At 41.6% G+C, this 17,229-nt stretch overlaps 1 protein-coding gene across 6 annotated transcripts in view; it reads left to right on the plus strand.

Moving 5' to 3' along the window:
• The window catches only part of bcas1 (brain enriched myelin associated protein 1), a 95,686-nt gene that overhangs the window by 31,362 nt on the left and 47,095 nt on the right, over positions 1 to 17,229 (plus strand). For 4 of the 6 annotated variants that reach the window (XM_033041559.1, XM_033041560.1, XM_033041563.1 and 1 more), the window contains exon 5: positions 1,973 to 2,032. The exons of the other annotated variants lie outside the window; for them this stretch is intronic. In XM_033041559.1, coding sequence (XP_032897450.1) covers positions 1,973 to 2,032 — 60 coding nt within the window. The remainder of the gene's footprint in view (positions 1 to 1,972; positions 2,033 to 17,229) is intronic. 6 annotated transcript variants of the gene reach the window in all.

Genomic DNA, 17,229 nt, shown 5'->3' on the forward strand with positions numbered 1-17,229 from the left:
GAGTCATTGGAGCAGTGAGGCAGCTGCTCAATGAGCTGCACCAACCTAGTAGGGGTTATATTTAATGTGCACTGTAAATGTTATTTTAAATAATTTTAAACAATAAATCATAATCAATAAAACCAATCTCCAGTTTCTAAGGCATTATTTGGCTTCACCTCTGAATTGCTTGTCTAGCTGCCTGGATCTCACTTAAGTCCCTGACAGTGGTACAGCTAATAGAGACCAAGGTATCGTCCTGACCACGTGCCGCATATATGGATCTTGCATGTTCTCGCTGTGCACAAGTGCTCCACGGTGGTGCGGCGGTATTGTTGCTGCCTTATAGCTTCAGAGACCCGGGTTCGATCCTGACCACGGGTACTGTCTGTACAGAGTTTCTATGTTCTCCCTGTGATATGAGTGCGTTTTCTCCAGGAGCTCCGGTTTCCTCCCACCCTCCAAGTAATGTACAAGTTTGTTGGCAAATTTTCCCTAGTGTGTATAAGATGCTGTTAATGTTCAGGGATCGCTGGTCGTCGTGGACTCGGTGGGCCAAAGGTCCTATTTCCGTGCTGTATCTTTAAACTAAACTAAACTAAAATGAATGTCCCCGGGTGCTCCAGTTTTCTTCTACATCCCAACCACGTGTAGATCGGTAACGTGAATACCCGCTGCCAAGTCAAGCGGAGTTGAGTTTATTGCCATAAGCACGGTGAGGTCATTGTACAGGGAAAATCATGCTTGGAGCAGCATCACAGGCACATAGACTCAGGTAAACACACAGCAACGTAAATTACACATACAATTTCTGAAATAAAGAAGACGCCAAAAAAACATGGTGTAAATTGTTCGTTGTGTAAAGGTGACTAGAATCAGGGCCCGATGAGCCTGTTTCTGTGCTCCCTTTCTCTCCGTGACTATGCTGCAGCAGCAGATGCTGGTAATTAATATAATTCTCTAACTTAACAGGAACTAGAAATTCCATCCACCCAGGTCCATTATATCAATATCTAATATTTCAAACTGTCTGAAGGATCATGATTGTTACTTGAAGTAAGATATATGTGTGTTGTCAGTGAAGGCCAAATACACTTTTACATATTTGACATAGATGTTACCAAAAAATGATAGCAGCATCAATTAACCGAGTGAGAAATAGAACAGCAAGTACATAATTGGGATGTACCTGTTCAACTTTACACACAGCCCAAAAGAGGAATCAATTATTAAACATTACAATTTTTTATATTTTATTGGAATATAATATTCTAGTCATAAAATTTCAATGGGCTGATATAATGGTTTAGAAATTTGGATGTGTCACGCTGATTCCTTTTCAACTCTGTGTTTAAGAAAACATTTATTTCCAATGTAGAATGTGATCGTAAATATTTCTGGGTTAAATTACAAGTTGCATTGTTAAGGAAAAGCCAGCTGGCACTGTCAGTAATGGCTTCCTCATGTGCTTAGTGTTGACAATGCAATTGCCACTTCAATCACACATGTTGAGTTGGTGCACAGTGCAGGCCGGTAGTTCTCCAAAGATAGACACGAAATGCTGGAGTAACTCAGCGGGACAGACAGCATCTCTGGAGAGAAGGAATGGGTGACGTTTCGGATCGAGACCCTTCTTCAGACTGAAGAGTCTGGACCTGAAACGTCACCCATTCCTCCTCTCCAGAGATGCTGCCCGTCCTGCTGAGTTAATCCAGCATTTTGTGTCTATCTTCGGTTTTAAACAGCATCTGCAGTTCCTTCCCACACAGCGAGGTCTCCAAGTTACACAATGTAGCCCTGGTCATCTTTAAAAAGAGCGTCTGGTACATTTTCCTGAAGAAGTGAGGTTGTAAGGGAGAGTAGTGACCCATTGCATATTGCACATTACTATACTGAGAACTCATTACTTCCTGTTTCTTCTTATCTTTTGGTACTTTTTATTCTTTTTTTTAAATCATTTTTGCCAATTTCTAATCCTTTCTTCCATCTGAAGATATCTGGAGATTTGATTACCTGATGAGGAAATTGCATTTAAAATCCAGAAATGGCAAAGGTATGTATTTAAAATGTGAAAACTCCCACTTCCTAACAGCACTGTCCCACCCGTATTGTCTTAAACCAAGTTTAAATTCTGTTTCCTTTGTCTAATCCATTACTATTTTACCTGCTTTGTATCCCAAATTGTTTTTTTAATATTTCTGTGTCTCTGGATGTCTATTTTTACCTGTTGTGTTTCATCCCTGTGAAAATTCTGAGCTTGCCTACTATTCCTCCATAATCAGTTTATTAAACCAATGTTTTTACTAACTCCAAGATCCAGAATATGCTGTCCTTTGATTCACTGTTGGGGAAAAAACAGGAAATGGGTTTGGTGCCGCAAAGTGATAAGCACTAGAAATAAAGCAAAATGAACAGGAGCTTCTGAAGAGCAAGTAGATGGAAATATAATATTTGAAAGAAAAAAATCTCTGCATTAACAAGCCTAACGTGTTCAAAATAAGCATTGTTTCCTTTACACCTCATACTCTGCTGAGTTCCACTGAAATTAAACAAGAAGATCCAGTTCTAAAAATGATTTTCAACATGAGCAAGTGCTACTGTATTGCTAGCAGTGAAGACTAGCATATCAATTAACGTACTGTACAAACAGCTGATATAGGAGCACATTCCACACTAACATGCTGGGCAAATATTTTCTCTTCAGCTTTATATTGTTTCCAGCTATGATAGAACAGAACAGCCTTAAATTTAAATATTCTTCAGTTATGATTCATTGGAACTCACCTATAGCTTATTATCAAGGTGTATCTTATATAACATTGTGTTTATTATTTTAAATACCTGTACAATGTTATTAATTACCCGGTGACTATCTATGCAAATTACTTTTCTTTCACTTAAATGCATGCTCCAAAATATGTGGAGGCTTGGCAAGATAAGTCTTTTAAATAATTTCATGACCTATTGATTTTTCCACAGAATGTCTAGGGTGGAACAAAATATTAAGTTCAGTAAATATACTGTATTAACACAAGAAAGCAGAGGATGGCTTATTGAACCTGTGGGTGTGGCAAGCTGGTTTATGCAATTGTTAGGATTTGCTACGTGTTCAGTCACGTAAACGCCTGATCATTAAGCATTGCAAATTAGCAATTTGATGATTTTTGATTTTTAAAACATACATATTTTGGATTTTTCAATGCATTATGAAATAGGATATTATAATCTACTCAGCAATAATAATTTGTGCATTATTTCCATCAGCAAGTTTTACATTTTCATGATAATGTATTTCACACTCAATATTGTTTTTTTTAAATCTTTGCAGACTTTCTATAATCAATCCCAATATGACGACTGTATAAAATTATGCCCAACTCCTTTATGTAGCTTTGTAATTAAAGTATACTGTTTCTTTTCTTAGAACTAATTGCTTAGTTCACTGTACAAAACTTTCAAACTAATTATGTTCACATCTATTGTTATACACAAGCATTACAATTCAAGCAGCGCTCTTCTTGGTAAAAGTATGCATTTTAAATCATGTATTCAGCATCTATTTTACAAGAGGTTTATTGTAGTTGGGAAATGCTGGGAAGTCACAAGTTCTGCAGGCCTGAGTCATAGAGCTTGCATTGTGCATTGTACATTGCTTGACGCATTCTGCAGAGCCGCATGGTGTCAGCTGCAGTTGCTTATCATTTGCACTTCAGTTAATTGACACATTTACATGCCACTAATGCTTGACTAATATTTCAAGATACACGGTTCTACATAGCTTTAGCAGAGAAATTGGTATTAGTTCTATGAGAAATCATGAACAATGTTCAGTTTAGTTTAGATTAGAGATACAGCCTTTGGCCCACAAGTCCATGCTGACCATCTATCACCCATGCAGAAGTTCTATGTACCACACTTTAGGGCCAATATACAACAGCCAATTAAGCTACAAACCTGCACATCTTTGAAACGTGGTAGGAAACCGGAGCACCCAGAGAAAACCCACACGGTCACAGGGAGAGCGTATAAACTCCGCACAAACAGTACCTAAACTCAGGATTGGACCCGGGTCTCAGGCACTGTAAGGCAGCAGTTCTACCGCAGCGCCACCGTGCCACCCTCAGCTGCGCACTGTGCCACAGATGTCCTCATTCTTTAGGGAACGGGGGTTCCCCTCTCCCATCATAGATGAGTCCCTCACTCGTGTCTCCTCGGTACCCCGCAGCTCCACCCTTACTCCTCCTTCCCACTGGTCGTAACAGAGATAGAGCGCCCCTAGTCCTTACCTTTCACCTCATCAGACATTACATACAACACATAATCCTCCGAAATTTCCACCACCTCCAAAACATCTTTCCATCTCCTCCCCATTCCACCTTCCGAAGAGACCATTCCCTCCACATCTCCCTGGTTAACATCCCTTCCCACCCAAACCACCCCCTCCCCAGGTACCCTCCCCTGCAACCGCAGAAGTTGCAACACCTATCGCTATACCTCCTCCCTCGACTCTGTCCAGGGACCCCGACAGTCCTTTCAGGTTAGGCAGAGGTTCACTGGCACCTCCTCCAACCTCATCTACTGTATCCGTTTTTCAAGATGTGGACTCTTATACATCGGCGAAACTAAACGTATACTGGCCGATCATTTCGCTGAACACCTTCATTCAGCCCGCATGAATCAACCTGATCTCCCGGTTGCTGGACACTTTACTTCTCCTTCCCATTTCCACATAGACGTTTCTGTCCTAGGTCTCCTCCATTGTCACAGTGAGACTAAACGCAAATTGGAGGAACAGCATTTCATATTTCACTTGGGCAGCTTACGAATATTGGTATGAATATTGATTTCTCTAACTTCTCTCAGTAGCCCCGGCATTCCCTCTCCCTCTACCCCTCCCCCACCAAAGTCGCACCAGCTTCTATTTTTCACCCAACAAACAGTTAACAATGGCCTGTTTCCTTTATCATCATCACCTTTCTGCATATCTTTCATTCATTGTTCTTTATCTCTCTACATCATCGTCTATATCTCTCTCGTTTCCCTTATCCCTAACTAGTCTGAAGAAGGGTCTCGACGCAAAACGTCGCCCATTCCTGTTCTCCAGAGATGCTGCTTGTCCCACTGAGTTACTCCAGCCTTTTGTGTCTATCGCTGAATTGAATGAAGTTACAGTTTAAAATTAGACTTTCCGAATAAATTGAGGGCATTATTCCAAACAAAATATCAAGGCTCATATCTGTAGTGAAGCGATGAAATATGGGTTTGGAGTTCAATTTATAATAGGAAGCAAGATAGCTCCAGTGGAAAATATGAGTGTATGAAGACTTTACTAGCAATAAAACAGAAAAGGGAGTTTAAACTGTAGTGATGAACCGATAATTCAGTTTAAATATGCCCGCACCATCAATACAGAGAAGATGCCTTCTGATCACACTCCATGCAACGACAATGAATGTAACATTCAAAGTGTGTTTGCAAACAGCGGTAGTGTTACTTAGAAATATGAGAATAAATCAGATGAGAGACTTTTTACCATTAATGTCTTGGTTTACAAATCCATTATGAGTTAAATACCAAAGATCCCTAGAAGTTACTTGTGTATGCAAAGCAAAGAATCTCACTGTGACTTGTCACATATGATAATGAAGTATCATTCAACTTTCCTTACAATTACGACAGAGGCGTTTCCAACCTGATCTTCTAACTTTGGCCAAGCTCTGGAGAAAAATAGTAAGATTAAACGAGAACTTACCAGTTTGAAGTTTGATCGTTATATTATGAGGAGTAACGTTGAGGGAATACGTGAAGAACCCCGCCAGGACGCATGCGTGTCATTCTTCAAAGCAGCGGTGTGAAATCACAGATAACTGTAATGACTAAATATAGTAAGATTAGAGAAGAGATACCAGTTGAGTATATGATCAAGGGTGGGAGCGGAGGGCACGTATTCCCTCAACGTTACTCCTCATAAAATAACGATCAAACTTCAAACTGGTGAGTTCTCGTTTAATCTTACTATTTTACTTCGGAGTCACGTGAGTGACTACGTGAAGATTTTAAAGCTCTTTGATTTCATGCTGTGGAAACGAGTCCATGCATCACATCTGCCTTGATTATGGGGAGAATAGTGTTAACATCATTAGACATCAATACGATATTGAAAAACCAACGATAAATTTATTAACACCAAATTATAGCCCCTATTTATGGGGTAAATTATATTACAGAACTTAAAATTGTTTCTGCAAATGTTCCAGGTTCAATGACTGGTTTGTTATAAAATTGTTGGAAAGTTTTCTCCGTTGACCATCCTGCTGTCTTGAGGATTTGGTCCATAGGAACATCCAACTTCATAGCTGCCGATGTAGCTGCAGCCCTGGTGGAGTGAGATTTAAAAATGCTAGTGTCTACTCCAGCCTTTATTAGGACCTGTTTTAGCCATCTAGAGATGGTCTGGACTGTCAATTTTTTGTGTGGCTGTTTGTAGCTGATTAAAAGTGCCATTTCTTTGCCTCTGATGATCTTAGTATACTCCATATATAATAGTAAGTGTGTTACAATACAGAGACGATCATCTGTCGGGTAGGCCCTGAATTCTGTTTTTAGGCCTGCTGACCCCAGTCTGTTCTGTTTGACCAATTCATTGATGTGAAAAGTTAAATTTCCAGATGAAATAGTCATGTTGTCCAGCCTTAGATTCTGTAGCGACTGGACCTTTTGTGCCGTGACCAAGGCCATCAGCATGACTGTTTTCATAGTCAGTTTCTGTAGGGACAGAGCTGTAGCTGGAGACCAGTTTCTTAACATGGTCAGTACAATGCTCACATCCCATATTTGGGAGTACCTGGTTCTTGGGGGATTAACATTAAAAATGCCCCTCATGAGTTTGGTTACCAGGGGGTGTGTCCCAACAGAATGCCGCTCTGTTCCTTGCCACAGGTATTTTGACAGAGCACTTCTGGCGCAGTTGATGGCACTATAACTGAGCCCCTCATCGTAATGGAGGCTTGCCAGGAATTCCAGAACAGACGGGATGTTCATAGATCTGTGGGTGATGTTATTGTTGTGACAGTACATTTCCCATTTCTTGATGTACACCAAGTATTGTTTTTTGGTGGACTGTCTGTGGGCCGCTGAAATAATATCCACTGTTCGGTCCATCAGTCCCAGGTGTAGTAGAGGTGCTTTCAAACTCTACAAATTAATAGGTTTATATAATTATGACATGGGTGACTTTCCCTTGTTACGGGATGAACCAGTAAATTAGGTCTATGATGGATGGTGATGCATGGTTCTAATACCATGTCGAGTATCACCGGGAACCATGGTTGAGTAGGCCAATCGGGTACTATCAAAATACCAGAAGCAGAGTCTTGCTGTATTTTCCTTAATACCCGACTGATGAGGCAGAAAGGAGGGAATGCATAAATAAACAATTTCCCCCAATGCAGCGAAAATGCATCTGTTGCCGCTGCCCCATGGTCTGGTTCCCATGAAACATAATTCGATAACTGGTGATTGAGCCTGGATGCGAATAGATCGATATCTGGTGTTCCATACCGTGCTGTAATTTCAGCAAATACATTTTTATCTAACATCCATTCAGTGTTTTCATTGAATTTGCGTGACCTGGTGTCTGCCATTAAATTTAGTTTACCTGGTAAGTAGGTAGCTGATATCCAAATATCTCTCTGGATACACCATTGCCAAATTGTGTTGGCCAGATTGTCACATGATGTCGATTTGTTTCCACCCATATGGTTGATATATGCTACCACGGTGGTGTTGTCAATTTGTAGTCTAACATGCTGGTGATATAACCCAGAACAATATGACTTAAGGCCATGGAATGCACTTAACATTTCCAGGTAGTTTATGCCCAGTGTTTGTAATAATGATGCCTCCTGTGCATTCCATCTCCCTCCACAGCTGGAGATGGAATTGGTAGCACCCCAACCAAGTGCACTGGCATCAGTTTGTAGTATCATAGACGGATTGCTGATAATGATTGGATTGGAACAATGCCTAATGTTATCTTTCCACCATTTTAGTTCCATTATGGCCTCTGTTGGTAGCTTCATTGGTCTGTCAAAATGACCACCATTAATTTTGAGTGCTCATATTTTAGCCCTCTGTAAATTTCGATAATGTAAAGGTCCGATTTGTGTGGCTGGAAACGCAGCCACTATTATGCCAATTATTCTTGCTACCAGTCTGATGGATGGTTTAGTGATGTCAATGATTTTGCTGCAAGCCTCTATTAAGGCTATAACCTTTTCTTTCGGCTAAGTCACTGACATGCGAACTGAGTTAATGGTGAACCCCAGATAATCCATTGTGTTAAGTAACATCTGTGGTCACCTATTATGGGTACTGTATAGTAAGCATCTTTTAAATCGATGCTTGCCATGTAGTAACCTTTGGAAATCAATTGCTTAGCAGTAGCAAAGGTTTCCATCTTGAAATGAATATATTGTACGAAAGTATTCAAATTAGTCAAATCTTTGATGATGCGGCAACCACCATCTTTCTTGTTTATGATAAAGATTTTGGACACGAATTCCTGTGATTCGTGTTGGGTTTTCTCAATTACTCCTTTTTTATAAAGCCGCTGTAGTTCAGCATGTGCTTTTGATTTTTCTTTGCCTGTAAGCACGAACATTCAGTTCGGTACATGCTGAACTGGAGGGTTATGTTTTTGTATAAATTCTATGGTATAACCCTATACTGCTTAAAATATGTGTCGGTAGTTAACTTATTCCATGCATCCAGATAGAATTGTAATCTCCCACCAACCTCCATGCTCCCTTCAATTCGTAAGGAACCAGACCCACCTACCTCCATGGTTACTAGTGGTAGGTTTGTTACTTATTCGGCATCCTCCGTGGACGTTGAGGCGCCGGTGTTTGGATCTGTAGTTGGGTCGGTGTTGAGGGTTTGCGCATTTTCCAGGAAGGCCGGTCTGGGCCATGGCCTAAAAAAGACCGATGTTGAGTGTTTGTCTTGGCCGACTGGTGGGTGCGTAGGGGTGCTGTTTCTGGCCGAAGTAGTTTTTGGACGTTGCTTTAATGAGCCCCAGGGTTTTAGCCTCTTCGTCAAGTTCTTTTACCTGTTTGGATAAGTCACCTCCAAATAGTAATATTGGTGGTTTGGAGGTTCCAGGTTTGCACAGGCCTGCAAATTTGGGGTCTAAAGCCGGTTAGATGGCACTCTTCCTAATACTATTTAACTCGTATTGGGAGTTGCAAAATAAAGCCAGTGCATCCTGGTGATCTTGTGTCATGTCTTGTTCGTTTAATGTGCGGGCGAAAGCCGTAATTCCCGCTGTTAGGACTTTCAGAACGTTCTGTAGTTTCAAGTCCCTGGCTCTGATTGATGCTCCAATCCAACATGTTTCCAAATACACTGGTTGACACTGGGAACATTCAGTGATTTGCAGTTCCCTGGTGGTAAGTGTCTTGCTGTGGTGTCCAATAATGCCTGTCCTTGTAGCTGGTTGTATGACATGTAGTCGATACTTGCTGCTATTTTAGGCTCCAGGTTTTGGCCAGTTTTGTGGGGTTGAATGAACTGGGACACCATATCCAATAGGTTTTCTTGCACCCCATGCACACTAGGGGTATGTTCTGCACACCCCTCTTCAGGGTCAGCCCAGAATTGACCCCCCGTACTCCTCTCTGATGAGGGAGATATACTGTGCAGCCCTACAAGAGGTACTGCTGTAGGACTTACTAGCTGCCCACTGTGACTAGTCTCCATCTCCCGGAGCCTGCCACTTTGGAGTATTTGCTCCAACAGCCGCTCCAACTGGCTCCAATGCTCTCGGGCACTGGCCACTCGCGGCTGCTCCTGTTCATCAAGCCGCTCCAACCGGTTCCAATGCTCACGGGCACTGGCCGCTCGCGGCTGCTCCTGAAGCCGCTCCAACCGGCCCCAATGCTCACGGGCACTGGCCGCTCGCGGCTGCTCCTGAAGCCACTCCAACCGGCCCCAATGCTCACGGGCACTGGCCGCTCGCGGCTGTTCAAAGTCGGACTCATCGGAGTCAACGACTCTGTTAGTTTTTTGCTTCGCTTTACCGCCCGGCCGTGGCCGGTGCAGGAGCGAAGTCGGGCACAGCTGTTCCCATTACGGAAGATTGCTGTGCCGTTGTCCGCTGCTGGCTGCCCGCAACTCCGCGGTTCTCCCCCGCCAGCTTTTTCGCAGCCTTCTTGTTTCTCGTGGATGTGCCCATGCCTCCACCTGTGAAGTAAGTGGAAAGAACGCAGAGTCTCCTTACCTGCTGTTCCCGGCTTTCAAATTCCGCCGTTAAAGACGTTCCCCCCTGCTGTGACTAGTTGCAATGCGTGTAGCGATATGACATGCATGCGTCCTGGTGGGGTTCTTCACGTAGTCACTCACGTGACTCCGAAGTAAAATTACACTATAAATGGCTGAAATGGACATCAATGCTACTTGGGATTCCCACTGAAGATGTGGTGGTAAATTGGGAGAACTTCCTGGATCAGCTGCACCCACCTCTAAACAAATTATTGGCACTTTATCATCCAGTACCAGTGACCTTGTCTACCCTTTATCTACACCAAAGCTACGTATCAAAACATCTCACACTGCGTCTTTCTTCCCAAGAAATAGTCCCATCTATGTCAATTTTCCTGTCATAAAATTGTAAGGATTTATTAATAGGATTATGATTTCACAATGGAATGTAAACGACACCATTCCTAAAATATTTATTCTCACGAAGTGACACCTCCAAGTGTAATCTCTCTGCTGAGAATTATTAAATTAGAAAAATGACTTTTGCCAAAAGTGACGGTTTACGAAAAAAAAAAACCTTTGGCAGTCCCAGCTGGATGAGGATGACTTTCTTCCCTACCAGTTCTGTGACTTCTGAGGTCAATGTGCGACCCACACACAATTACCTCCACATGTGGGTGGAGGTGCATGCAGGGTGGGTGAGTTTCATGGTGGCATGTTCCATTGTTTTCACTGGGCTTCTGTGTACTCCCACAGTTTCAGAATAAGAATCAGATGGATGGCCGCAGTGATAGACTGGTTCGACCATGCTAGCGATGTCCATATCTCATGAATAGATACATAATAATATAGGAAGTCTTTACTCCAGCATCTTTCTATATACTGCAGGTAATATTAGCTACCAGACATAATGCATTTTTATTTCATATTGGTATTAAGATACACACTGCTGTTGTCCTTCTCATTCCTAATTATTTAATAATTGAAAGCTAGATGGACATTTTTAATCTGTGCATTTATCCTGCAGTTATAAGTCTGTATCTGTTCTATCCATTTCTACCAGGACTGTGCAACAGTCGATCTGCTCAAAGAATAGTTCCACTTGTGCAAGTTTAGATTAGTTTAGTTTAGTTTGTTGTCACGAGGTACAGTGAAAAGCCTTTGTTACATGCTAACCTGTCAGCGGAAAGACAATACATGATTACAATCGAGCCGTCCACAGTGTGCAGATAAATGTGAAGGGAATAACGTGAATAACATTGAGTGCAAGATGAAGTTAATAAAGTCTGATCAAAGAGAAATGAGGGTCCACAATGAGGTAGATAGTAGCTCTCTAGTTGTTGATAGGATGGTTCATACCTTTCAGAAAAGTATATACCTTTTTCTGGAGTTCCTTTGTCCGAAGTTGGAAGTGAATTTATTTGCTAGTACGGATACGAATTGGCTGCACCATCCAAATCAATTCCAGCCATCTGTGCAAGGATCTCCATTGTTATCCCTGGCATCAGGCTGGGACCAAACTTGAGTTTCTCATGCACCATCAACATTTGGTTAATATACAAGTAGCTGATTCATGCAACTTATTCAGAAGTGGATGGATTTCGTTTTGCTTTCCAGGAGGAAGCTGATGACCTCACTTGGGTTGTAACATTATTCTGCCAGATGACCTTTCAATCATTTCTCTCACCTCTGTAAGACTCGCAACTGTGAAAGGCAGTTTTGACATTGTACCTGCTTTGAATGTGAGTTCTTGGAATTGTAGTGAAGCTCTTTGGGGGAATGCTTAGTGGCGTCCCTGGAGAAATAGCACAAACAGCTAAGAGCAGTTGCTGGCTGCTGTTGGTTGATGTCAAATGCATGGCAAACATTTGGGAGAATAACACAAATGTTGTCCCCTGTAAACCTTAAATTAAATGTCAAGGCTGAAGCTGACAACAAGAGTGAAATCAGAGGGTGGTGAGTCCGCGGAATTCTTTGCCACGGAAGCATGTTGAGGCCAAGTCAATGGACATTTTTAAAGCAGAGATAGATAGATTCTTGATTTGTAGCTGTGTCAGAGGTCATGGGGAGAAGGCAGGAGAATGGGGTTAGGAGGGAGTGATAGATCAGCCATGATTGAAAGGGTGAATAGCCTAATTCTGCTCCTATCACTTATGGCCGTATGAAATGCGATGTCAGGTTATTCCTACAACTTGGTTGTAGCTTTGTGCTAAATTTCAATTTGTGCTGGTTAATGCAGAACAGCAAAATTATGAAAAGGTATGGTGTTTAAAGATGACGTTAGGTTTGACACACCAAAACTTTTACATGCCAAAGTGCATGAGTAGGTGGATTTTAAGGACATGAGAATGAACACTCTTGATATCCAAGGGATGGCATTCACATAAGTCAAGTCATCTGTCATAGTCATCGAATCTTACTGCGTGGAAACAGGCCCTTTGGCCCAACTTGCCCACACCAAACAACATGTCCCAACTACACTAGTCCCAACTGCCTGCGTTTGCCCCATATCCCTCTAAACCTGTCCTATCCATGTACCTGTTTAAATGTTTCTTAAACGTTGCAATAGTACCTGCCTCAATTCCTTCTCCATACACCCACAAAAGTGACCCCTCTGGTTTCTATTGAATCTTTTTCGCCCCTCACCTTAAACCCATGTCCTCCTTTCCTGAGTCCACTACTCTGGGCTCTATAGATTAAGGCTGCCAGTGATCCCAATATAATATTGAGATTGCCACAATCTTTCACATACTATCTGCAAGGTATTTTATTTTAAAAGGGGTGGTCAGCTGGCTTAATTAATCTGCGATGATCAAAAATGTAAAAAATTATTTGTAGCTTCACAATCGTGAAAATTAAGTAACCACAGTGACCAATTCGACAGTTTTCTTGACCCATCTGTCATAACTAGATGTTGACAATTGAAACATAATTCTCTGTTATCTCTCATTTAAGCTGCTTAAACCTTTCTGCAGTTCAACTGCTTTTCCAACAGAATTAATTAATTTCCATGTAACTGTGGTCACTTTGAAGTTCTGTTCACCTAGTGCCTCGCCCACATCTTACACTGGATGTAAGCCGTTTAAATTGTTTATAATGTTACTCAAGTCTTAACTGATTTATAGCAGGAAGCTACAAGAAAGGCACAGATCTTGTTTCAACTATGTGGCATAAGTTATTCCTCATGTAGTTTCTTTCAAACCACATCCCCCCACCCCCCCACCCCACCACCACCGCCATCAAAAACATCTTATAATCTCTCTCCATGATCTTTAGCTCCCAATACAAAGGAATGCCCTGACTAATTAACACATCTAATGCAGAGATCGGAAATGTTTGGTCTTTACAATTAATCAAAGAGGGGTGAACTTTTTATTTACATTGGTCTCACTAAAACCAACAACGTAGTATGGATGTGTAGGAAGGAACTGCAGATGCTGATTTAAACCAAAGATAGACACAAAAAGCTGGAGTAACTCAGCGGGTCAGACAGCATTTGTCTGTGTACCTGTAATACACATCTGGATCTTTAACCTGGTACTTCCAAGTGCATGATACATAAGCATACAGTATCATCAATTAACATGAAACAGTCATTTTTATATCAACTGCCACAATGAATGGTATTGCTTTGTCCTCGAAAAGTATGTTTACTTGACCTGTTGTTTTAGGAAGGAACTGCGGATGCTGGTTTAAACCAAAGATAGATATAAAATGCTGGAGTAAATCAGCAGAACAGGCAGCATCTCTGGACAGAAGGATTGGGTGACGTTTTGGGTCGAGACCCTTCTTCAGACTTGGCCTGTTTCGTTGTTAACTCAAGGGTGTGGGTGTCTTTGTTTTTTTAGAATGGTGCATCTTCATGCTTTTAGTATACATCCCAACTCCCTACCTACCCAGCCACCCACACATCCAAATCTGTTCAAATGTCATCCAGTCCCAAATGTCATCGCCCAAGTATATCACCCTATCCCCCCCATCCCCATTCCCCCCCACTGCCCTCAATCTGCTCCCTAGCTGGCGTTCCTGATCATTTGACTGAGAATCCTGCCACCACCACAACTAATCGGCTACAAAGCTGACACGACCCCTCGCCTTAATTGACTTGCCTTCCCCTATCACTAGTCCTCTGCCCAACGCCCTCTTCAAAAGAGTCATACACACTGGACTATTTATGGTTTAAGGTGGAAAGTGGATTATCTGGAGCAATGCCATCTTTCTGAACATGGAGGAAAGTCCTTCTCCGTTAAACTGACCTGACAGCGTTTGTTGGCTGACATGGTGGTGTTGCAGATAGTGCAACTGCCTCACAGCTCCAACCACCTGGCTTTGATTCTAAACTCCAGCGTCGTCTGTGTGCAATTTGGACAGTTCGCTGTGACCAGTTTCCTGCCATATACCAGTTGGTAGTTTAGTTGGTTGTTGTAAATTGTACTGTAAGAATTAATGGTGGTCAGGGGTTTTCTGGTGGTAAATGGGCATAATCAAGGATGAGTCGCAGCCTGACCATTCCCTCCTCCCCTCTCCAATCAGGCAAAACGTATGAAAACACACACCTCCAGATTCAGGGAAAGTTTCTTCCCAGCTGTTATCAGGCAACTGAATCATCCTACCACAACTAGAGAACAGTCCTGAACTACTATCTACCTACTATCTACCACATTGGTGACCCTCAGACTATTTTTGGTGCGTCTTTACTGACTTTACCTTGCACTAAACGTTATCCCCTTATCATGTATCTGCACACTGAAAAATGCTCGATTGGAATCATGTGTAACTTTCCGCTGACTGGTTAGCACACAACAAAAGCTTTTCACTGTACCTTGGTACACGTGACAATAAACTACACTGAAACGTGTGATAGGGTTAGAGGGAAATAAGTGAGGGAATGTTATTAATTAGCAGGCAAGCTTTCTGAACATTCAGAATTAAAAAAATGCAGGTAATTTTGTTTATGTCATGCAAGGTAGGTAAATGTAGTTAGATCTTTCATGCAGAAAGACAGGTCCATTTACACATTTTGAATCCATTGTTGACAATTTAAAATGTTAATTTGTTGATTGATATAAAGTAGTTTTTTGATGTTAGCAAGTAATTTCTTGGAAGGATGGCCTAATTCTAGCCAAATGGCTTAATTCTACTCTTATCTCTTATGACCTTAAGACATTATGACAGTTACAGGAAATAAAGTTGATCTGGAGGGAGGAGCAGAGAGCCTTGAGTCAACCTTTTCCATGACCTCACCAGAGTTCTGTAATTGACTGGCAGAGAGCCACTTGCTATCAGATGAGCTAACCACAAACACAACAAGTGTTTCAGACACTGAGCCATTTTTGTTTCGAGCCAGCTGATCAAAATCCTTGCACATCTGTAATATGTAAACTTTGTCATTTTCTATACAGTGTACCCATACGACCCCTGTTTCCCGACACCTAGCCAGGGTAACACCAAGTGTGTAGGAAGGAACTGCAGATGCTGGTTTAAACCGAAGATAGACACAAAAAGCTGGAGTAACTCAGCGGGTCAGGCAGCATCTCTGGAGGAGAGGAATAGGTGACGTTCCAGGTGGAGACCCTTCTTCAGTCTAAGAGTCGGGGAAAAGGGAAATGAGAGATATAGACGGTGATATAGAGAGATATAGAACAAATGAATGAAAGCTATGCAAAAAAGTACCGATGATCAAGGAAAAGCAGAGCCCACAATAGCCCATTGTTAGCTGTGGCCTAGGTAATAATGAGTTATACAGACAATGAAACTCAACAGGATGGCAGTGAAAGTAGTATCTACCTTTTATAGCATTTTGTACACTTCAGAGAGATCATTGCTCATTCTTTTAAACTCTACACAGTCTAGGTCATGTTTTCATAGGACAAGATAATAGCAAGTCTCTGCAATCTCTCCCCATAATTATAGTCCTCTAATCCAGGCAACATCCTGGTAAATCTCCTGCTGTGGGACTGTATTTAATAGAACTTCCCTTTCATCCTATGAGCCCCCATACAATGCACTTTAATGGTATTTTACTTCGATAAGTGAAGTGAAGTGGATATCAAATTAACCAACGCACATTTGCCTTGTTTTCTCTGTAATGAAGAAGGCTGAAGGCTGACCTAATATGAGTGTATTAAATCATTAGAGATAGGATTGTCAAAATCTTTTTTTCAGTGGTAGAGGTATCAAAAATCCTGCAAATGCCTGACAGGTAGGTGAGCGCCTGTAAGTGAAAGATGGATTTATGTTGGTTCTTTATCAGATTTCAGGAGGAGACACCTGCACCTTTAGCACTAACTACCCTCTCCGAATTAGAAACTGCAGCGTAATCAAGTTCTGTATCAGGTGACTGAAGAGGAGAGAAAACCTGAGGCTAAGAGCAGTTAATTGAAATGAAGAATTTTCTGGCAGATAGAGAATGTGCTTTGGATTAAATGGAGGGAAAATAATTGATCTACAGGACTTTAGGCTGGCAATGAATGACGAACAGATACCGGTATACCAGAACCAAACACAGTCAGTCAATGAGAAAAAAATAGGCAATTCGACAAAGGCAAAAAATATATATTCCAGGAAAGTGTATGAGGTTTCTGGTTGAATAAATGAACTGGATCAACTTTGCAGCTGGTAAAGACATTAGCACAGATAATAGGCCTAGAAACCCAAGTCAAATAGAAAATTAGGAATTCAGGTAACTAAGAGGGATCAGGAAAGTTATTGAAAGTTTGAAAGCCATTCCTTCTCTCCAGAGATGCTGCCTGTCCCGCCGAGTTACTCCAGCATTATTTGTCTAACTTCGATTTAAACCAGCATCTTCAGTTCTTTCCTAACATAAAATAATAGTTCTACAGACAGTTTAATAGTAAAAAGGTGTTTATGACAGCTGTTAAACATCATAACAATGAGCACAGGAAGGCTTGGCAGAGACACTAAATGGAATGGCTCCGAAACTCAGGTGCAAAAATCACTATAAGCAGGTAACATGCACTCGTTGGTTCA

The sequence above is a fragment of the Amblyraja radiata genome, chromosome 23 (assembly GCF_010909765.2).
Source record: "Amblyraja radiata isolate CabotCenter1 chromosome 23, sAmbRad1.1.pri, whole genome shotgun sequence".
NCBI classification, from domain to species: Eukaryota; Metazoa; Chordata; class Chondrichthyes; order Rajiformes; family Rajidae; genus Amblyraja; species Amblyraja radiata.